The 23555-nt window shown below is 43.1% G+C and overlaps 1 protein-coding gene and 1 long non-coding RNA gene across 4 annotated transcripts in view; one reads left to right on the forward strand and one right to left on the reverse strand.

Moving 5' to 3' along the window:
* Nucleotides 1–3918: 3918 nt before the first annotated feature.
* The window catches only part of LCP1 (lymphocyte cytosolic protein 1), a 30761-nt gene continuing 11124 nt past the window's right edge, over nucleotides 3919–23555 (reverse strand). Inside the window, exons 3-17 of one of the 3 annotated variants that reach the window (XM_023939165.2) lie at nucleotides 22842–22993; nucleotides 21963–22092; nucleotides 20553–20685; nucleotides 19865–19946; nucleotides 17641–17806; nucleotides 14450–14592; nucleotides 12751–12774; nucleotides 12315–12410; nucleotides 11602–11797; nucleotides 11359–11437; nucleotides 11049–11163; nucleotides 10029–10162; nucleotides 8951–9074; nucleotides 6769–6893; nucleotides 3919–5392 (exon numbers count right to left, since the gene is read on the reverse strand). In XM_023939165.2, the coding sequence (XP_023794933.1) occupies nucleotides 5260–5392; nucleotides 6769–6893; nucleotides 8951–9074; nucleotides 10029–10162; nucleotides 11049–11163; nucleotides 11359–11437; nucleotides 11602–11797; nucleotides 12315–12410; nucleotides 12751–12774; nucleotides 14450–14592; nucleotides 17641–17806; nucleotides 19865–19946; nucleotides 20553–20685; nucleotides 21963–22092; nucleotides 22842–22993 (1832 nt within the window). In that variant the 3' untranslated portion in view covers nucleotides 3919–5259. Of the gene's footprint in view, nucleotides 5393–6768; nucleotides 6894–8950; nucleotides 9075–10028; nucleotides 10163–11048; nucleotides 11164–11358; nucleotides 11438–11601; nucleotides 11798–12314; nucleotides 12411–12750; nucleotides 12778–14449; nucleotides 14593–17640; nucleotides 17807–19864; nucleotides 19947–20552; nucleotides 20686–21962; nucleotides 22093–22841; nucleotides 22994–23555 lie in introns of all 3 variants that reach the window. The other 2 variants (XM_023939089.2, XM_023939234.2) reach the window with 2 other exon arrangements.
* LOC111937806 (uncharacterized) lies at nucleotides 18347–18655 on the forward strand. The gene is made up of 2 exons (XR_002868772.2): nucleotides 18347–18418; nucleotides 18558–18655. It is a non-coding gene; the product is annotated as an uncharacterized LOC111937806 (long non-coding RNA).

Here is a 23555-nt window from a genome sequence, read left to right on the forward strand (position 1 = left end):
AGGTTATGTGTGCACATATCCAGAATGCAATTAGCCCAGGGTAGTGATGTGTTCTGCCTGTCTCTGGCTGGATCAACAGAATTTTCTTTCTTCTTTGTACTCGTACTTGCTCACATTTCTTGCTCAGCATTTGGCAGAGATTAGAAGTGGACCCTTCCTTTGGGCTTTTGGAGAATGCTGGGACCTGTTTAAAAGATGCCAGAGCCTGTTTAAGGATGCTGGTGAAGAGAAACTCCATAGAACAAAGGCCCTGCCCTCTTTCATTCACCCCTCTCAGCTGGTGTGGCCCCCACCACCATCAGTCTGTGCAAGCAGATCCACACTGCAGAGACACTCATCACTGCTCAGAATCTGGCTCCAACAGCAAATTTGGGAAATTTCTACAAATTTGGAAATTTTCAAGAGGCATTTGACTGGTATGCAAGATAAGATCACTACATGGACAGCATCACCCCAGGTAGGCCCGACAAGCATTATGGGACACTATGGCCATGTTTCCCTAATTGTGATTTGACATCCACAAACAGTGGATGCCTGGTGGACAGGGCCTGCATCATCCTCAGGAAGTATGGGAAATAAAACAGAGAGCACAATGGAACTGATAAAGAAGGCTTATCTTAGGCCTGATCAAACCATGGGAGAGACAGACACAGATAACTGCTCCCTGGGGTAGAAGTGACCCAGAAATATGTTGTGAAACTTTGTAATGATTACCAGGGAATTGATGTCATGAAGAATGTGTAACCAATGGGAAATTGTTAACAAAAATAGGACCCTATATAAGTGCCATACGAGTAAAACCCTATAAAAATGCCTTGTATACTCAATAAAACTGGCTTCCAATCTCGACTCAGATGTCCCCATCTCTCAATTGCTGATAAGGGATCTCTATTTCCCCTGCTGTGGCTGATTGAGCCTTTCACTGGCATGTTGCTCAACCACAGGATGGTTTCACTGACACCCAAACATACACAGGCCTTGAGGAGAAGGCATGGCAAGGCTGAGGCTCTGAAGTCTCTCAGACATGCAGGGTGTTCTGCTCCAGGGCTGCAAAATCAAGGGAGGGCACATTGCTGAGGGGTTGGTCAGAGTTTCTCCTCACCTCAGTGACAAATGGATGTGTGCTCTGAGGTGCTCCGTTTGTTTATCTGCAGTGAAGAACGAGGACAGCTCCTCAGAAATGCTGGGTTTAAGTGGCTGAGCAGCCTGAAGGAAAATGCTCCCAAATTCTTGGCAAGTCTGTTCTTCATGTGGTGGGGGAGGCTGCCAGAAGTGGGAGAAGACAGAGAGCTGACTCTGAGCAACTCAGCATATGGGTTTGCAAGATCAGAGGCACCAGGATCCATTTCTCCATCAAGCTGAAAGCAGAAATCTCTGGTACTTGCTGTAGGACCAGTGCTGCTCATGTGCTCTTTGCAGCCAGCTGACAGAGACAGGGTCCTATTTTCCAAGAAGAAGCCAGATCAAAGCTGCTGTTCATTTAGGCAGCAGTGGACACCAAGACCTGCAGTTTGTCATTAGGCTCATAACAGAATTAAGCTGCGCTTAGAAGGACAAGTTAGGGTTAGGTTAGGGTTTTGGTTCAGTCCCAGTTCTGGAGTAAATAGAAACAACCTTACCTCTACAAGAGCAGAGCAACCAGCCATACTGCTTGCTGTCCCCTTTCTAAAGCTAGAACAGATGATTTCTAGCTAGGGTAGATGATTTACAAGAAGGTGTAAAATCCTCATCATACACCTAATTATGCTTTACTACTCTGTGGGGGGACATTTCCTTCTAAGTCCAGCTGGTGATCAGACTGTACCCTGAGGCACGTGGATTGATCACCCTCATGTTTTTTTTCTCCTAGTTAGTCTAAATGCTGATGCTTTATTTTTATTCGTGTGAATCTCTAAGCCTTTTTGAAGCATTGAAAATTATGATTAATTGTGCAATGAAAATCAATAATGGAAGTGCTTACAAAGCCAGCTTGATTTGGGAGTGAATCCCAAAGACAGCTGCTTTCCCTAAGAGGGATGGAAAAAGTTCGAGGAAAGCAAGAGCAAAAAATTCCGGATCCGGGTTGGTATTTTTGGTGATGCTTGTCATAGGCTTAACCCCTTCAGCATCTGCTGAGAGAGACCTTTATTACACGCTGCTATTACCAGTTTACGAAAGCAAAACCTTAAGTCCATCAAATAAGTAAGAATACTCGATTAAAGAGAAATGCACTGAAAAGTGAAAATATACTCCTGTACCAGAAAGCAGCTATTCCCACACCCTGGGGGCCGTGACAGATTCGTTTTCCAAGTGAGGTTCTGAAGGTCTGGTAGGCATTTACTGCGATATCCCTGCCAGCAGCATCACTCCCTTTGGTGCTCTGGCGAGCGCTGGCTCTGTGCCGAGAGCTCCGTATCCATTTTTTCCCTCCGTTCGGCAGAGGATGGCGGTGCTGGCGCTCCTGGCTGTCCTGTCGGGAGCTGGGGGTGCGCTGAGTGCCATCTCGTGGTTTGCTGTCCCTGCTGCACAGCTGCGGGCTCCCAAAGGCAGCCCGCGGGCAGAGCGCTGCTAGCGCGGGGGCTGCGTGCCAGGGTGCTCCGGCAATGGGATGCTGAGGAGGAGGAGGAGGAGGAGGAAAAACAGCCCCTTTCACAAAACGTGATTCAAATGACACCGTACATCAGCTGGCTCCTCTCCAGAGCCTGAGGCAGAGGCAGCTTTCAGTCTCCAGAGCCCCTGAAGTCCTACGCCTTGCCTAGTGGCATCCTGTATGGAAACCTCCTCTCTCTGCCGATCTCAGCAGACTCCACTAAAAATCCTACCCCTGTGCAAAAAGCTGAGTTACTAAGAGCTGGTGAATGGAAAATGCCTGAAAATCCCTCCTACTCTCTGGAGGTAACACCTGCATTCATTTGGGGTCAAGGGAAAAGCCGTCCTTCTCACCCTGGTTCTGCTGCCATTTCCAATCTCATCTACTTCATCCTTCATGACTGCCCCTGAGTCTGGGGTGAGACATCTCCCTGAAACAAGGAACCTGAGGCAGGGCTGTCTTCAGGCAGGATTACCCAGTCCTTTCAGATCTACACCATTTATCCAACAAAAAATAGCCCCTTCATTTTGCAAACGCACACACACGCGTGCGACTCACACAATACATGGTCATCCTGCCTGAGAGAAGCTCTGCAGTCACAGGTTCCTCTCTCTGGCTTACCTCTGAAGGACTCCCAAGTCAATCACAAGGGGAGAGGAGCTGCCTTTTCAGTGCCACTCCTCTTCTCTGGCAACAGGAGGTCCTACATCTGAAGAGAGGAGGAGTGCTATAGGGGCCATAACTCCCCCTTCCTGGGCAATGAGCTGGGGTGACATCTCCACTGTGTAACACTTTGCAGGTTCTCCTCCTCTGCCAGCACTGGGAAATACTGGGACCAGGCAGAATGGGTTTTAGGATCCTGTACTTCTCCCATCCTGTATTAAATTCTTAGGAGGAACAGGGCAGTCAGATCTGATCAGGAACAAGATCTGTCTGTTCCTGCAGGAACAATGCAGCATATTTGAGGTGTTAGGGCTGGGTTGGACTCGATGATCTTGAAGGTCTCTTCCAACCTAGTGATTCTGTGATATTTGTATTGCAGAATGCTTAAAGAAGCAAAATTTATGGGTACCTGGGGAAAGGAAGAGGATGTTGGGCGGTGCACCAAATGGGGAAAACATACTGGAAGTCCAGCCAGAACAATGTCCCATCTTTGGCAGTGTCTCCGAGTGCCATTTTCAGAAATGGCCAGGAAATAATTCTTTCCATTCTCTGCAATCTGTGGTTTCAATAACAATACAGAAGACACATTCTCAGTGAGCCCACAGATTATTTTTACCTCTGTCCCCATTTCAGCTCTATGACACACACTGACTAGTACATCCACTACTAAAAGCAAGGACTACACATTTGGCTTTATAGAACATTTTATTTGGAGAGACTTCTCATGTCATAGAATATTGGTTCTTTGTTAAGGCAATTTTGAAGGGCAGGAGGAAAGGGAGGGGGAGAGGGAGAGAACTGAGACTGTGTCAACGGGATTGCATTAAGGCAAAATTCCCTCCTTCTGCATTTCACCACAGTAAAATTCACATAAAGGCCAGTAAATGTCTCGTGCCAAAGAAGAGATTCAGTGCAAATATATCCCACTGACAATCCATAGACAGGGCCAGGTCCTCAACTGAGGCAAATTTACAGTGCCTTGTTAGCTGCAAAGCAAAGCTGATTTAGCTCTGTTGAGGATCCCAGGCTGGGTTCAGGGGAGCATTTTAGTACGTGTTTCTTATGCTAGCACAGGTATAAAAGCTCTCCTGAATCAGAGCCGCAGCCCCTCGAGTGCAAGTCTGTGAAGTTAACAGAGTTGAATTTTTATTGTCTACATAAATATGTCATTCTGCATCCCTTTGTTCACTTCTCATTGTATTGCTACTAACTGAGTACATTCCCTTAGTTTCTTTAAAGTGGTTTTCATTTCTATCATGCTTTGCAATCTTTTTAAAGTGTATTATGACATAAAAATGAATTATCCCTTGGAGAATGTTTGTTGAAAAGGTTCCAGAGTTCGGGTGTTCTTGGAGGACCAGGCTGCAGTATGGGTTTTTTATTGGTGAGCAGTAATATTATCGGTGAGTAATGCCATGGATGGCAGAGGCATAATTTGCAGGGAAAAGTACTGCTCACTTTACATACCAGCAACACATCACAGACACCAAACACTTCTTCCTTTCCACAAGAATTTCCTCAGAGGATCCTACCATTCCAAAAATACAGTCACTACTACTTGCATTGGCTTGGGGGAACCTCCTTTGTTATCCCAGGTGCAAACTGAAGCTAAATATGGCAGAAATGCTAAGAAAAGCGTGACAACATTTTCAGGCAGAGGCAGAGTATAACATTTCATAGTCCTAAAAGCTGTCTGTCACTGGATGACCTCCCACAGAAAACCCTGGTGTCCATTGATGAAAAGATATGCTTAGGCCTCAGTGGCGAAAACTTGTTTAGGAATATGAAATGGCTATAGCTAGCAAAGTGGAAAATAAGGCAAAGAAATCAAGCACATATTACTGTTCAAAACAAAGTATTTCCTGGCTACACAAGAATACATGACTTCTGTATGACCTGGAACCATGTATAACATTCATGCCTTAAAAGCATGAGCACCCTGCATATTTCTTTGATACAGAGAAGAGCATCCAGTTTAAAGGAATCTAAAGGGAGAATAACAGACATCAGTGCGAGTCCTTTGTGCTTTAAACTTTCTTCATGCCTTTTCCCATAAGGCAAGCAAACACTGTCATGACCATTTTGGGTTTTACTTCAACCAGATCTTCTGGGAGGGCATAGACTCTTGCTCCAATTTTTCTTGCCATAGAGATGGCGTATCTGTGTTGCAGGGGTGGAAAAAGAGGAAAAAATAAAGACAGAAATTAGTGCAGTAGCATTATTTTTCCCCTGTTAAGTGTTTTGCATGATCAATACCAGAATGGGTTTCATTGATTCACCAAAGTTAAACTTTTCTATAGGAATGTATGAGACAGGTTCATAAAGAACTACATTTCTAGTAAAAGGCAGAGTGCATCTCCTGATGGTTGCAGCTCTGCAGGATGGGAGACTGCAGGTCAGATCGTGGTACAATACATTTAATCTTCCATTCCTTGAAAGACTATCCTCACAATCAGCCATTCTGGTCTTGCTCCCCCCCAGTCTCTGAGACTTAAACTTTCCACATAAACAAACTTGCAAGGATGGAAGCAGAAGGCTGATGTCAGTGAGCTCAGTGCTGCTGGAAATCAACATTTGGGGACACATACCCAGAATGTGCAAGTTGACATTCCCATCTCCCTGCTCAGAGCCACTGGCTGTTCTCCAGTGGGTTTGTCTCTTCTATTTTTTCATTAAAAAGAGCTAGAAAAGCCCAGGTTCTTCCCACTTCAGAGTACATACACTTGTGAAATTTTCCCCCAAATGCAGAGAAGCATTGGGAGCATGGGGGAATAGGGGTGGAAAATGAGGAAAAGAACAGCAAAGGAATGAAGAAATAAAGTACAGAGAAAAGCACATATAGGATTGCAAGAAAAGAAAGAGAACAGATGTTAGGAAATGGAAGAGGGAAGAGTGGGAAAAGTCTTTACAAAAATAATGGCAGCTCTGATTGCTTTACAGTCATCTTTTTCTCCTTTGTAGTTACTGCACAGAAAAGAAGTTAAGCTGATGATCATATCAGAAGGTGATCTGTGTAACTCTGAAAGGAGAGGGAGATGCCCCCAGAATTGACTCACTGCTAGGAAATCATTTGCATTCAGGGAAAAAAAAATCAATATCCACATCTACAGAACCAGTTTTTCATGCATGAATCCTGTCCTCCCCTTTCTCTCTTAAATATGTCTGTGTTCCACCTGTAGGTGACTAAAGAGCTATCATGACCTCTAATCCCTGTTTTCAATGGCTCACTATTGTTGGCATTGTTCCCTGATCTCTGAAAGAATTTTAAATTTAATATGAGAAAATAGGAGCTTATGAAACCAAGTGATTTCAATCCTTTCAAGGGATTTATAAAGCAGGAACTATAACATTACACACTCCATTTCCACTGATAATCATTTTACTACCTAACTCCCAGCTTTCATGCTTCTAACTCGGGTGGTATTTCTCACATGAAGTTGTGCCAGATGAGAATGACAGCAGAGCAGTTTCCAAAGACAGAGTTAGGGAAGCCTGAGCAGGTAACTCATGCTAAATGCTACTTGGCAGAAACATACTTAGCATTATTTAGTTTCTCCTCATCATTCAGGTCCTCTGTTTTCAAGAGGTCATACTTGATTGACCCTGGTTGAATGGCATCAATGAGATCCAGGACTGGCATGCTGGTGCTGATTTTGCTATCCTGCATGGACAGAAAAGAAAATTAAATGCAAGATCAGGATGACAGAACTCCCACAAAGCCAGAGTCTAGACTCAAGTGCAATGAACAGTTCAGTCAAATACCATTTAGATCTTCACAAAGGGCTGCTTAGAGTAATTTTTCATCTAAAGCAGACTAAGAACTCTTTCAAGGATTTTTTTTTTTCCCCCAAGGGATGAAACATCATAGAATAGATTAGGTTGGAAAATATTTTTATGATCAAGTCCACCCTTAATCTAGCACTTCCCAGTCTACCACTAAATCATGTCCCTAAGCATCACAACTACACATTTTTTAAACCCTCCAGTAATGGTGACTCACTTCACTAGACAGCCTGTTCCAGGGCTTGACAACCCTTTGAGGGCAGAGAAACTTCCCCTAATATCCAATCTAAACTTCCCCTGGCTATTTCCAAACTCAAGACCATTTCCTCCTATCCTGTCACTTGTTACCTGGGAGAAGAGACTGATCCCCCCCTGTCTGCTCCTTCCTTTCAGGCAATTGTAGGGAGTGATGAGGTCTCCCCTGTGCCTCCTTTCCTTGAGGCTAAATGCCCCCAGCTCCCTCAGCTGCTCCTCATAGGATTTATGCTCCAGAGCCTTTCCAAGCTTTGTTGCCTTTTAGGCATGCTTCAGCACCTCAGTGACTTCCTCATGGTGAGGGCCCCGGAACTGGACACGGCATTCAAGGTATGGCCAAGCACAGGGGACAATCCCTGCCCTGCTCCTGCTGGCCACACTGTTGCTGGCACAGGCCAGGATGCCATTGGCCTTCTTGGCTACTTGGGCATGCAGTAGCTGATGTTCAGGTGCTGTTGACCAGCACCCCCAGCTCCTTTGCTGCTGTTCAGCTTTCCAGCCGCTCTTCCCCAAGCCGGTAGCACTGCAGGGGTTGTTGTGACACAAGCACAGGACCTGGTACTTGGCCTCACTGAACCTCATACAACTGGCCTTGGTCCATCAATCCAGCCGGTCCAGATCCCTCTGCAGAGCCTTCTTGCCTTCCAGCAGATCAACATCCCCATACAACTTGGTGTCCTCTGCAAACTGACTGAGGATGCACTTGATCTGCTTGTCCAGACCATCAATAAAGATGTTAAATGGCCCCAAAACTGAGCCCTGGGAGCACCACTGGTGACAGGCTGCCAGCTGGATGTAACTCTGTTCACCACCACTCTCTGGGCTTGGCCATCCAGTTTTTACCCAGCAAATAGTGCACCTGTCCAAGCCATGTGCAGCCAGTTTCTGCAGGAGAATGTTGTGGTAAACAGTGCCAAAGGCTTCACTAAAATCCAGCTAGACAACACCCACAGCCTTTCCCTCATCCATGAAGCAGGTCACCTTGTCGTAGAATACAATGTCATTAAAGCAAAAGATGGGGTGCAGGGCTAGTGCATTTGCTTCCTGTGGGGAGATGACACTGACAGACACCTCCTGATGGGAGGTGTTGGGGGGACCAGCTGTGTGATTCCTGAACTCATTAGATGAAGTCTGATGGATCTGTTCTTGCCTGGTGCAAACTGCTGATTTATAACCACTGAGTGTTCCCCAGCAAGTGTCATAGATACGTGAGCGGAATTGGAAGTGCTCTAGAACCAGTCCATCTCTGTGTTTGTATGGTAGCTTTCAAAATAGGGCAAGGTACCCCTGGATGGTACTACCAGGTTATAAATGTACTGCTGTTGTTCATTTTAATAGTGTCATTTGTAATTGCTGTTGATTCATAACCAACAGCACAGCAGCTCTTTCTTAATTCCAGTCATCATTCCTGTCTCCATTTTTGATTTCCCATGTCAAAATGGAATTCAAGGTGTTTCCTGTAGTGTCCACCGTATCATATTTCTATTACTTCTTCACATTTAAGTCACTTGAATAAAATCTGTGTATTTGGACAAGCTTTCATAAGGGAATGAAAAACAAGCTATGTAGTGAGTTATATCATGATGAGTGTGTGTATATGCATACCCACATGTATATATCATACACACTAGCACACTGAGTAAGAGATTCCTGAGCAGAGACTTCTGAAAAAACCTGTACCTTGAAACTGGAGATGGTTGAATCCTTCCCAGCCACCGTGAGTGTTTCATTGACCCAGCTGACAATGATTTCATCATTGACCTTCTCTCCACCACCAATGTCTTCAAGGATATTCAGGGTGTACCTTAAGAGGGAAGCAAAGATATTTGCTCAAAGCCTGCTGTAACCTCAGAACTTCCTTTTTTGGATCATCCCAATGATCTGATGTTCCTCTGCCTCACACACACTCACTGTGCATATGATTTACACAATAATTAATCTAAGGACTTTAATTCATCCCCAATTCTTTAACCACTGTTTTGGGAATGTTAAAAGTTTTGGTTGCTTAAAATTCGTGGAAGGTCCCTCTTAATGTATTTCATTGTAAATTACTCACTCCCATAGTGCTTAAAAAATAAGGTTTTAGAGATAGAAGGGAATCCTTCTGCTCACCTAAGACTGACCTTCTTCATAAAAACAAGCCTGGAGTATTTTGCTTATTTGTCAGCATACAGCTTGGAAATATATCCCAAGCTGATGGTAAGTGATCACCTCATTCCTATTTTAACTACCTTACCAATAAACCTACACCTTTCTCTATTGTCTGAATTTAGTTTGTATTCAGTTCCTAACTAGTGAGGCTCTTTGTTCTCAGCTATGGCACTCTTAAACACAGAAACATGCACACACAGAGAATTACATTAAAATGGAGAGAGGTACTGAGTTGTGCCCACTTCAGGGAGCAGCTTACAAAATTTCTGCATCAATTCCTTATTTCTGGTACATTGCCCCCATCCTCTGATGCAGAGACCTTATAACTTCTTTTCCTCTCTTCTGTGCAATAAACATTTCTTCTTGCTATGCAGATAGTGACAATAATAATCTTCTGCATCAGCTGGCTGTAATGGCCTTGCCCACAAGATGTGCTCTGATCACACACTTAACTAGGAGTGGGCAGAAGGTCACTCTGCCTTGGCCCTGAAGTGCAAACAGAGGAGTGAGAAGCCTGTAGAGCCTTCTCAGTGAGAGCATCAGGAAACTACAGCAATGCAAACTGAGCATACCAAAACACTCTGAAGCTCGTGGCTGGCTGACCTACCTTCTCATCAACTGCCAGATTAAGGCCAGCGTGAGGGTACGGTTTCCTTCATTCAGGTCTTGCCCAGCAATGCCAACGAGGGAAAATTTGGCTTGATTCTTTCCCAGTTCCACTGCATAGTTGCAGTTTTCAAGCTGTTAATGGCAGGGTCAATTGGTGCGGTTCAAAAATATGGGAGAAAAAAAAAATAAAGCAGACAAGACACTGTTACTTTAAATTCTTTGGATCACCCATCCCAGAGCCTCCTGGGCAAACAGGAACCTCGGGGCTCTGTGATAAAACAAGCTGATTCACTACCAGTGGGCAAATCCATCCCAAAAATACCATTTTAAGCATTTTCACAAAGAAGAAAATGCTATACTTCATTTTCAGGGCCTGAAAAGCAGATTAGCCTGGAAAATAAAAGCGTATGGCTCATGGGTACCTCCAGAATCATGGCACTGCACTGAGACAAAGGATTAGTGTCCCAGCCAATATTTTAGATCAGTTGATCTCTCTGGTCTAACTGGATGCAATTACTCATCCAGATAGTTGGGAGAAAGCTTTGTATTTAGCAGCAGCTGTGTGATCGGTTCTTGATGCATCTGATCAAGAATGCTTATCATCACTGTCTTCATTTGATGTGGAGGGCAGTGATCCAGACAGCTGCAATTAAGCTGGTGCCATGCATTTCACAGACCAGATGCATTACAATCAGTGCCTAAAGCTGTAGCAAAAGTGATCTGCAAATCCAGTTTCTAAATACTGATACAAACGCTGTCAAGTCTTTTTACTTAACAAATATTTTTCACCTGTCAACATAGCAAGTGAGTCTAATATATATTTCTTCTTCAGAATGAAAAATTATCCACTGACAAAGTGGATAATCATAAATAAATAAAAAAATCATAAATAAAAATCATTTAAGATGCTGTCCTTGGGACTGGAGAGCAACATGAGTGTCCACATTGCTGTTTGAAACAATATAGGCATTCACTGAGGATAAGGCATCGCTAATGGAGCTATTCTAGCTGTTTGTACCTTCTTCATGTTGCCACCCAGTTTAGGGTATGGTGGTTTGTTCACCCTGTTCCAGTCTACTGGCACTTTGATCTTTTCATAGAGTTGGAAGATAACCAAGGCATCTGACAGGTCACTGAAAACAACAAAAAGGATATGTCATTGTCCAAAGAACAGAGGAAAGAAACACAACTATTAGCAGAGGTAAACTTAGTTTTCTGGGAAACACAAAGCAGCATATATTCTTATAGGGCCCAAAAGTTTTTATGCTTTTGCTAACAGCTTGCTGGCTGTATTTATCATCTGAAGGAAGTGTAATACCTCATCTTACCTATACAAGTGATTTACACGTGGATTAACACCAAGGGAGTTCATCCAGTTCCTGAATGTCCTTTCTTCCCTTGTCTCACCTAAAACAACAGACACATCAGACAAAGGCCCACAGAGCACCACACTTCAGTAAAGTAAGTGTTTTGGAAAGAAACCTCAACTGAATTTACAACTCACTGAACCATGAACAGGAGACACATGGGAAATATCACGGCGCACCGTGCAATATTTGCATTCTCCTGACCTTCAATGGAGCTCCAGTCGATGTCCTGGTTCTCTGGCTTATGCAGGGCAGGGTATTTGTTGAACAAATTGGCGATGAAGGCCAGGTTGAGCTTGGGGTTCCCCCGGACGACGTCGGTGGCGGTGACGAACTGGCGGCAGCCGAGACGCTCGGCCTGCTGCAGCATGCACTCGGCTCGCTGCACGTCATCCTTCTCCTGCCCGGGACAAGGGGACATCAGCCTCAGCCAGCCCTGGCTCTGCAACCACACCACACCCACCTGGGTCTCCGTGTGGGGATCTAGCTGCTAAGGCAGCCCCTTGATGGATTTATAGGTGTTCCCCTTCCCACTTTTACCTATGGCGAGTCTGTGTTTTCAAATGGGTTTTGCCTATGATTCAAACACCTCACCATATTGCTTTTACAGCCACATTCCATATAAAATGTGATGGTTTGATGAAATTCACAGAGAAATGTATTTAAATACACTTGTTACGTGCTAGTAGTTTATCACTGTGATTAAATGGTTGCTGAAGTTTCAGAGTTATTATCTAACAAAAACGCAAACACATAATTTAATTCTTTGGAAGCTTTGATTTCTGAAATAGGAGATTGTGTTGCAATGTAAGAAAGAATTTGCTGGTTCTGACATCCCAGTGCAGTGCTGCATTGGCCAGCAAGGCACGTAATGGACAGAAAATATCGGCATTTACTCCAAACTTATCTCATCTTACCCTTAATCCTGACATGTCAATAGTAATAGCTGGAATGCCTTCTTCATCTCCCTTGGGGGCAACTTGGTTCAGCAAATGGTAATAAGCTCTTGAGTCCTGTGACAGACAGAGAAATTAAAGGGAAGAAAAATTACATCTAAAGCCCAGCCTCTGCATGCCAGTGCTTCCCTGAACAATGTGCCTGCATGCTTCATTTTTATTACATCGATCATTGGGCTACATAATTAAATTAATTAAGCTGGAAGCACTTAGCAATTCCTACTTTATGCTGTGTTTGCCAGATCTATTTCTTCCCTGAGCCAATATATATATGCTGCAGAATGCCCAGCACGCGAGGCAAAAATGCTGTGTGTTGAACTTACAGAAAGGACAGCAACAAAAAGATATCAGAATTTACTTAATCTGAACATAGAATTAGAGGTAAAAAAATGCATACCTTTATAATGCTGTAGAAGTCAGGCTGCTGAGCATTTAATAAAAGAAAATGCAGAAGGAGAAAGCAGATGTTTAAAGTGGATTTCAAAGCAAGGCTGGAACAGTTGTGGAAGAGAAAGCACAGTTTTCAAGGACAAAAGTTAACACTGACAACAGTATCAGCATTTTTCCGGCAAAAGGGCAGGAACAAGACAAGGATTTAACATGTTGTGTCTTTAATCTTTTGTGAAATAGTACACTGCTTCCATATGTGGAAAATATTAACTCACTTCAAAAACACCTCGAAGAACTGAAAATAAAGCAACATGTTAATGTCTAGGGACTTGTCAAACTAACCCAACTGATGCTCTTCAGAATGTAAAGCAGACTACCTGAATTATTTTAAATATTTTACATCTGCATTACTACACACCATATCTAGGAAGTGGTTATTTACAGCAGAAGTGAGGTGGGAGGACAGACTTAGAGAATGTCTGTAAACACTGAAATCTTGTAAACATGTGCCTTATTTTCCAACAGTTAACATTGGAATTGGGATTGGAATAGGGATTTCACTTTCAGTTGTAGATAGGATTTAATCAGTTGCACCATAGTCTTTTTTGCCAGCACACAGAAAGATGGAAAACACTCCATTCCCTTCCCTTTTTATGGATATTCTTCAGTCACCTCCACCCAGTCAACCAAGAATCTGTTAAAATAAAAATTGTTTTATCAAATGTGATTCTCTACCTCTCCTGTTGCTTTCCCTGGTGTTTTTTTCCTGCATTTCAATTAAATGCTTGTGCTTGTGCTTCAGTCCCTAGTGAAGCCTATGACCAGGTACCTCTAGAACCGGATTTTCCCCATGCTATTCTGGGAGCAGGCAAGACAGGTTGTGGCTGGTGAGGTTGGTGTGCTGGCCAGCCCCTGGCTTTCTTGTAAGCCAGCTCAGGTACCCTCCCTTATACACCCTCTACAGCTCTGGGATGCTGTCTGGGCCTCACACTGGGCTTTAGTGTCTGAAATTCATCAGAGGGCACTACTGAGGTTCAGATACATCTGTCTGGGAACAATGAAGGTCCTACAGAGAAAGCTTTGCTGAAATCTGCAGTCATAAGCCCAAGAGGTCCTGGGTATATGAAATAATGCTGCCCAGACTCCAGACCCACCCTTGCAAGTGTCTCCCAGTCTAGCTGCAATCTTTTCAATAGTCCCAGTGAATTAAAACTTGCAGACAACTGCATGCAGGGCTATAGCAAATGTTGGGACAGAGGAGCACATAGCCCAGGTGAAGGAAAGATCAAGAGGGGAATTAGAAATGCCCAGTCATCTTTCTCTACATGTCTCAGTAAAGTCCAGGCTTTTCCAAACGAAAGTCAGGTCAAGAGTTATTTACGGAGATTTGGAAAGGAGAAGAGCAATAGAGGCAAGGAACTGAAAATACAGTGTCCATATGCCCTGTCCAGAGCCAGCAGACATCCCTTTCCCAGCCATCTGGTGTGCAGGAGCTGGCAGTGATGACTGGGAGGTCAGGAGGAAGAGGAGGAATACTACTGAGTGCAAAGGTAAGCCCCATGAAAGCATTTTATGTACCCAGCTCCATGAACTTGACAGAGCAATCTTAGCTACTTGGAGTGTTTCAGTGCACAGTCCCTGTGTGGAGGGCAGGATTTTGGGTGCAGAGCTGCTGTTTTGCTTTTGTTGGTCAGTATTTCTCATACCTTGATGTCTGAGCTGAAGTTGTTGACTTTGTTGCATCCTGCATTTTCCAGGTGATAGTTTGCCCATCTCAGCAGCAGGTCCTCTGGAGACAACTTCATCAGATCCTCCAGGCTCTCTCCTTCTCTCAGAAGAGCAATCAAGGCTAAGCAGGAAAAAAAAAAAAAAAGGAAAATTAATGAGTGAATACTTGTGAAGGAAAATGTATAACTGTTTTCTCTCTTTTACATTTTCCTACCTTCATTTCTAAATGTGAGTTGCCAAAATGTTGCGAAAATTCAAACTGGGTTAGCATGGCAGGATGTAGAGAGAAAAAGGGTCTCATCAATAAAATGAGTACAAGGTTGTAATTTGTTTATCTAGTAGTGGATCATATTCAAGTGGGAGACAATTTCAGTGTGGTGTAAGAGCTGCCCACGAGCTATAAAGGTCTGGTCAACCCTCCCTGCAATGAGCAGGGACATCTTTAACTAAATCAGTTTGCTCAGAGCCCCATTTGACATGACTTTGAATGTTTCCAGGAATGGGGCATCTACCACCTCTCTGGGCAACCTCTGCCAGTGTTTCACCCCTTTCATTGCAAAAAAATCCTTCCTCATATCCAGTCTAAATCTACCCTCTTTTGTTTAAAACCATTACCCCTTCTGCTACTGCAACAGGCCCCACTGAAAAGTTTGTCATCATCCCTCTCATAAGCCCCTTTAGGTACTTGAAGGCTGCAATAAGGTCTCCCTGGAACCTTCCCTTTTCCAGGCTGAACAATCTCAGCTCTCTCAGCCTGTCTTCACAGGAGTGCCCCAGCACTCTGAGCCTTTCTGTGGCCTTCCTCTGGACCCACTCCAGCAGGTCCAAGTCTTTCCTGGGTGGAGAAGTGCAGAGCTGGACCCACTGATGCTGAGCACAGGGGCAGGCTTGGAATGAAAATATGAACACAAGCTTTTTGCAGCTTAGATGAAAGAAATCTGAGTGACCTTCACACTGAAACTGGATTCACACAGGCGTTCTGGAATACTTGCACATGACTTCATGGGCTTGTGGGCCAGTAGGGCTAACTCATCTGTCAGTTGAGGAGACACCCTATTGATAAAGAAAAATTGATATTATGTTCATAAGAGGAGGAACAGGCAGGATGGGAGGATTGAGCCTTGAAAATGCAGTGTTCCATGGACCATGAAAGGCTTTAGGACTAATTTTGAAAAGAAGAACGGACACAGAAACTAATTATTAATGTGGTAAAAAGAGAGAGTGTGTTACATTGCTCTGATTTTCTTCCAGTATCTTTTGTCAGTCCTTGAAAGAATTATGGATTGGCCACGAAAAGGAAACAGTGGAGACATAACATAACTGGAGTTAAACAGATAATTTGATGTAGGGTACCATGGGATTACACTGGACCATAGGGAGTAATAGAAGCATTTGAAAGTAGACAGAGAATTCTATGAAGAGAATGGTGTTGACACTAAGAGAAGGCTGGAAGAAGGATTCTTTTGTAGTTGATTGTGGATTGATTTTTGGATTAATGTTTTCTCCCTTTTTTTGCATCAATTACCTTGGCACAAATATTTGCAATATGCTAAAAATGTGAAGATGATAGTGGCTAGGTGGCATAGTCAATAGAGAGGATGGTCAGGAAATCAGACAGAGTGAACTAGATGACAGCAATAAAAATGGAATGCAATTTAATAGTGCCATGTTCAAAGACATTCACTGGGGAATTCATATAAATAACTGCTATTAGCTAAAAGCTTATATGAATGAAGGATGAGAACTTGAGTGTATTAGATGTCTTCCAAGCTATTCTGAACCACCATTTGATATGACATAGGGAAAATCCAACATGATATTAAGTGCATCCCAGGTAATTCCCATAGAGGTTGGGATGTATTACTGCCTTGAAATCATGTGCTTATGAAAGCTCATTGGAAATATAGGATCAAGAAACTGTCTTTTACCTGAAACAGCTGCAGAGAAGGGCTGTGAGGGAAAGAGAGAACCTGAAAAGAAATCAGAATTCTCTTGGCTTGTCTAGTCTTAGATGAAGTCTTAGATGAGAAGTGAAGGAGAAAATACCAGAAAGGGAAAAAATAGCAAATAAGCAGGGAAACACTGCCTACAAAGGAATGGGAACTGGTGGCTCTGGCTACGAAAGGGACAGAAATGTGAAGGTAATGAATGAAGGTAACACCTGCACAGAAACTGGAGAAAAGAAGTGTCACTGTTGGGTGAGGGACTACCCAGAGGCATGGGAATAAAGCAGTGAGATGAGATGCTGTGTGGACTGCAGGTGCACCCACAGCCTTCATGATGAAGCTACTTCATGGAGAATTTTGGCATTGGTGAGACACACCTGGAATGCTGTGTCCAGTTTCTGGCTCCCCAATATAAAAGAGATATTGACAAACTGCAGTGAGTTTAGTGGAAGGATACAAAAATGGAGTTTGGATGGAAGTTTGTGATATAAGGGAAGAGGAAGAGGAAACTGGGATTGTTTAGCCTGGAAAGAGATTTGAGAGGGAAGCAAGTATTGTCTTCTGCCATTACAGAGGGGCCAGATCTGAATTATTCCAGTATGCACAGGAAAAGGATGAGGAGCTGTGGACACAAGGCACCAGAAGGGAAATTCCAACTAGATTCCAACTAGAAAAAAAATTCAGAGCAAGAGTAGTTGGGCTCTGGAACAGGCTGCCCAGAAAACACTGGAAAAGACCCTAAGCAGCCTCATCTGACCTTAAGATGTTATACTTAAGACGTTGTACTGCTGAAAGCAGGTAGCTGGATGGCTGAGTCAGATCTCCAAGTGCACCTCCACAGGTTCCTTCCAGCCTAAAATATTCTATGATTCTATAATTATGATTTCACAAAGAAAGATGTTCGGCAATCAAGAGCAAGAAGGAGCCAAACTTCCTGAATGCAGATTCTCTTATCCCAGACTTAGTGCCAATATTCTTGGATGTAGACCACCATTTCTCACCCAATGAGTATGAAAAGGCTCTGAACACACAACTCTACATAAAACCTTGGACTTTTGAGTGCTGAAACTTGTGAAAAGCAAAGAAACTTAGACCAGTCATGAAAACAGACAACAAATACTTGAAGAAAAAAATTAAAATCAATTTTTTTTTTTTTTAAGAGCTTTATCCTGAAAACTCTGCAGTGATAACAGAGGAACACTGAAAGGAAAAGCCACACATACCTTCATTCCTGCTGATCTCTATGTCGGCAAAGAGCCCAATTTTGATGACTTGCCATAAAAGACCCAGAACCAGGTAAGGTTTCCCTTCTTTTAAGTCTTCAGCTCCAATGTTAACAACATGGCACCCAATGGCTGAAGCAGAGTTCAGGGCCAGGTTCAGATTTTCCTAGGGAAAAAGGAGAACTTCTGAATGATGCAGAACTTGAGAGCTGAGGCTACAGAAAGGGATCACGACCGAAACGAGTGAAATCTGCAGGCAGCTTCACTGTAAATGCATTTGACTATACAGAACCATGTCTTTGCTGTCAGAGCTCCAGCTCTGGGTGCTCTGGGTGCTCACCAGAGTGGAGTACAAGGACAGAACCACCTCCCTTGACCTGCTGGTCACAGTTCTTCTGATGCAGCCCAGGATACATGTCTGGCCACAGGGGCAGGGGAATGCAGACGCTCCTGGGGATTACAGGCAGATTCTGGGTCTCAACACAAAGACAGAAAGGACCTCTTTTTGGCAGAGGTGGCAAATGTCATGTCACAAAGCACTGGAGCTCAGAGCATACATCTACAGTCACAGTTGTGCCCTGGCTCAATCCTGGTTACCAGGGCCAGGCTCTCCCTGGAGCTAATGCTCGAGCTCAGGCTCGAGTACAGGTGTAGTTTCAGCATGGGGCAAACTCTCCTGTGCTCAGTCCTGCACACAAAGGAGCTACAACCCCATCAACTGGCAGATATTCCAGGCTCACCTCTCCCTAAGCACGCTGCAAAAGCTCTGATACCTAAGGTACAAGTAAGTTGCTAGCTGGCAGTGTTTGCAAAGAGCACGCTGTTCCAGGAGTCAGTATGAATAAACCTGATGAGTTTTTTGCCTTGCAGTTCAGTCAAGGTCAGAACTGGTAATATCTGGACATTTTCTTTTTCAGCTCTGGAGTACAGACTCCTGGTTTGGGAGTGTGCAGAGGAAGATGAGGGATTCAGTGATTCACAGTGACAGGCAGAAATAAAACTGGTATTTCAGGAACATTATGTTCCTTTGCCATTTCCTGTCCATTTAAAAGGAAGGGAATAAGAAAACCTGATCCTCAGGTCTACACTATGCTAAAAGGTGGCTTTGTAAACAGAGGGCAAGCAAAGCAGGCAAAGAAGCCTGGAAAATATAATTTATCACACAGATTGGCAATTTCTCACATGAATTTCAGCCTGCTGTCATGACAGGGAGATCTGATTAGATACAAAATGCAGAGAGAGACATAGTGTAAATTTTCAAAAGCTAGAAAAACTGGAACATTTCTAATTAATTACCTTTTCTCCAGCAGACAGCTGTAAAAGGGTTAAGTTAAAGTGGAAGCTATATTGATCAAATCATGTCTATGTGTGACAGGGATTGATCTGAGCTGCATCATTAAGTTATGCTGCTGACCAAAACGATTAGAACTGAAAAATGAGGTATACAGCATAAAAATCCAGTTTAATGGCTTCTGAGCTTCCTTGAGTCTGGCTAATGCTCCATCAAATCAGAGTAGCTGAGGGCCAAACTGGGTTAGGTTCATATCTATTCCATATATCTATTTATACTCTGTACCAGGTACATAGATGTTGTTCATATAAATATATCTCTCTACATACTGCTGTGTGAGAAACACAATAAACTTTAAGTAGTGAAAATTAACACCCTTTTTGTCCATTTTAAAAATGACATACATGTGCATGTGATAGAAATAAAGGAGGGATGCCTTATTCAAGGTGAAATACTGGCTTGTAAAAGGCATGCAACAGCAATGTGCCGATTTCAGGCATGTTGCCCTGGTACTTCCAGGGTCACAGGTAATATTTTGGTGATGAAATCAGACTGCAACAACAGCAGCTGTGAGTTCAAGTCCATTGTCATGCCTTAAAAGAGGGATTCAGTCTTCTGAGAGCTACTCCAACTGCGATTGGTCATTGTGTTATTTCTGTATTGTATTATTTCTGTGCTCTTGCACTCATATGACATCTACCACAGAAGTATCTAAAGTTCTGATCTGGTGAGTATTATTTGCTGTGTTTGGTTAGTCAGGTTCCTCATTTATTTGGAAAGAAATGTAAATATTAGTCTTTATATGTGTTTTTATAGCATGGACCTGAGCATCTCACTGTGCCACAAACAAGTTTGCCTGACTGTGTTGGGCAGAACCAGCCTTTCTTCTAATTGATTTCAGGAAAAGCAAAGAATTTTGTTTTGGTTTTGTACCTGTATTGTGAAGGGCGTGAGTTTCTTTTTGTTGATTGTTCTCTCATCAATGGTATCTGGCACTGAAAAGTTGATCATCTTACTGGAAATAAAAGGAAAATATAATAAGACAGAAGAAATACACTAAGCTATGTGTGCACAAAATACAGGTATAGCTTTTGTCTCTACATTGCAGGACAAGTCTAAGAGCTGGAGAGTTTCTTAACAAAAATAGATAATCACCCTCTGCTTCTACATACATACACAGAGGCATACACTCAATACTTAAGCACTTATTTTGGTCTACATACAGATTGTACTGTAGGTGTGAGGCCAAGAATGCCACAAGGTGAAGTTGTGTGAGAAGTTTATTGTGCAGAAAATATCTGTGGAAGCACTCACTATTTTGTGCCATTTTGTGTGAAACACCAAAAGTCCTTGGGCAAAAATAAAACAAAGCAGCTCCTCAAATTTCACTGACTTCATCTAATTGTAAGTGTCTAGAGGCAAGGAAAAATGCTCATTAAGCATGAAATATGCTTTTTATTTTTTGAAGATAAAAGAAGCACAAAAACTCTAGTATTATCAAGGCCCTGAGTCTGGAAATGCTCCTGAGCTTAATGTAAATTCAGCAGCTTCTGTTTAAACAGAAATGTGAGTTTTTGCAGACTCATGGTTCCCGTTTGTGAGAAAGAAAGGTATTATTTACCAAAGCACTATGCCATCACCGACAGCCTGGAAGAGGTCATCTGTTTCTGGATTCATTGGCACCACGTGCTTGCAGTCAGGGTCCTTCTCAAGGGCTTTGTTAATCCAGTTGACAAAGGCATATTTTTCTTCCTCTGTGGACACAACATCAAATCCATCAGTTTGCCGTGCAGTACCTCTACCATCATTTTACTTACAAAGTCAGAACTCCTGGGGGAGCCTCTCCCACCAGTGTGACTGATCAACAAAACCCTGCATGGAAGAGGCTCTCAGGAGACAAGCAAATGAGCTGGGGACAGCAATGGGCTTGAGCTGGTACATACTCCTTCAACACCCCTTATCACTCACTGGGGTCATGAGGGCAGGCATATTACTGAGACTGGTAACAAAGTCCACGTGGTTCAAACGTGTGGTGCAAATGTTAAACTCTGCAAGGACTTGTTGCTAAAGGACATGAAATTATTCACACAGACACCTCTCAGTGTCAGAACAGGAAAAAAGGAACTTTATTCTCTGGCTCCAGTATTTATAGATCCTTGACAGTGACCAGGGATTGGATAATTAAGTTACCACCCTCCCAAGCACACTAGTCATGTGAAACGTCCATCAAAAGACATTTCTTAGAAGGAATGTGATAAACAACTTATGCTTATAGAACTTGCATGGGAAAGTAACTAAAACTATGAAAACATTATCAGAAGGCTCTAAGTTTCAGGGCAACAAGGAGTCATTTGTGCTTTCACCGTAATTTGAATGCATTGTTGTACCACTCTGCCAAATAGAATTCCCACATAACTTCAGACAATTCCTTATTGTACATTACACCCTCTTCATGTGGAATATCTAGAAAAGCCTGGCCAGGATTGGGCTCTGACAAAGAGCATTCAGAGGGCAATGGGCAGATGTGCCTGTAGCTCAATGGGGCTGAAGCACAGCTAACCTGTCTGTACCAGCAGCAGCTCCCATGGCTCCCAGGAGCTCAGAGCAGGTGCCCTCTGGGATGAAGGTGGATGGAGTCCTTGGAAGCACCCTCTGTTCTCCCTTCCCCAGAGAGAGTCAGTCCCTCACTCTTAACCCCTGCAGAAGATAGCCAAGGGTAGGACCTCCTCCCCGTGGAACTGCTTCAGAGTGGGCTGTGCTCAGGAGGCAACAAAAGCAACCAGCTCGGAGAAACAGGCTGGAGAAAAGCCCTGATGGGGTTGTGCCCTCCATGGGAAAAAGTCAGGAACTACCTGGTTGCAAGGGGAGGTTACAGAACGAGTGCCTGATAAAATGTACAAGGAAATGGGTTATCAGCAGCAGGGAAGCTGTGCCTTGCCTCCCTGGTGAGCAGGGGCAGCAGTGGGCAGGTGTTTGTGCTGCTGCAGCTGTGGCTCACGTGCTGCTATCAGTGTGGGACAGCTGCACCTACCTGAATAGGAGTGTTGTGTGCCAGCACTGGACTGCTCTGATGTCCCACCAATAGCACAGATCCCCTCCTTCTTGTTGATTTGCTTTCGGAATGACTTCGCAACATCATCACTCTTCAGGTCTTGGAAAATCTTTCAAGCGTGAGAGATTGTTTTAGAATTTTGGACAATTGAACCAAGCTAAAACAGTGAACTCTTTGGCCAGGAGACACATTCTCTCTGCTTCATAAATAGGGAAGGGCAGCTAGAGTATTTTCAGTGGGTTTCTGTGTACAGTCTGTGTATCTGCTGAGGTACAACAGGATTATGCTCAGCTTTTATGCTTTCAAATCAGGGAACAAAGATCAGCTAAGTAGCAAAAATGTTACTCTGCAGCAGAGCAATTTGGGTTTGAAGAAAGAGCAAGGAAAAACCTACTTCTCCATCCCAAGGGAAATCCCACTGTTTTAGCATTTGCTTTTAACCCAGCTCAGACCATAAAAAGAAGCTTTTTGATTAAAAAATGACCCATGAAGTTTTCAGTTTTGATCTGCTTACACATTTTGTAATCATCTAGCCAGAACATAGTCTTTTTGTGTGTATAACATAAAACTTTATCTTGCTGCACCAACCAAACTGAAAGATATGACATCTATGCAATGCAATAATGGCAATATACAATATGCAATTTTGCATTTACATTTGCAAACTGCAAATATTGCAATATGCAATAACTTGTCCCAGTTAATTGCAGAATTTCTAGTTTGGTTACTTTCTGCTTTCAACTTTTCTGGTGAAGAGACTCATTGGATTAATGAGGTGCCCATGAGACCCTGTGTTTGTGCCTCTGCCGTGCCCTGTGGATCACCTTGAGTGATTGAAATAAATAACATCTTACTTACTGAAATAAATTCATCAAAACTGATCCTGCCATTCCCTGTGGTTGTCAGACTCTGAATGAGCTCTCTGGCTTTATATCCTGGGAGAGGGAGATTGGCAGCCTTCAACACCTCTGTTAAATCATTGGTATCAATGAAGCCATTCCCGCTGATATCTGCAAAGATTAAAGCAAAGTTTTGCATTCTATGTCAGCCCAATGACATTTTCTGCACATAAAGGCTGTTTTACAAGGAAAGGTACATTATATACAAAGATTTGTTGTCTTGAGATCTGGTATTTTCAATTGCTTTGGTGTCATTCACACCCAAGAAAGAATTGCAATCACTTTTTAACAAACAAAAACTCACAGTGATGAATTTATATTTTTTTGACATATAAATATCTTTAAGAAGCTAGGTTTAAATGGATATAATTGTCATTCCAAGGTTTACACACTGGCAAATGTCATCTATAGAGGAAACATCCTGTCTACAGAACAACTAAAGAAAATAAAGTTGACACAATACACATATTCACTTATCCATAGATATAATTTGTGATTTTGGCCTGTTTTCTGCATCTAAAAACATCAGAAGTAAGCTGGAACTGCGTATGGTCATCCTCAAAATAAGAACTCCTGTGCTTCTCTGTGATGGTGCTAACATGACTATTCCTGCTGAGCTTCCTACAAGATCCTGGGTAGTACTTGATGAGAAGATCATCAATACAAGTTCATC

This window comes from Cyanistes caeruleus, chromosome 3 (genome assembly GCF_971803275.1).
Source record: "Cyanistes caeruleus chromosome 3, bCyaCae1.hap1.1, whole genome shotgun sequence".
Lineage (NCBI taxonomy): Eukaryota > Metazoa > Chordata > Aves > Passeriformes > Paridae > Cyanistes > Cyanistes caeruleus.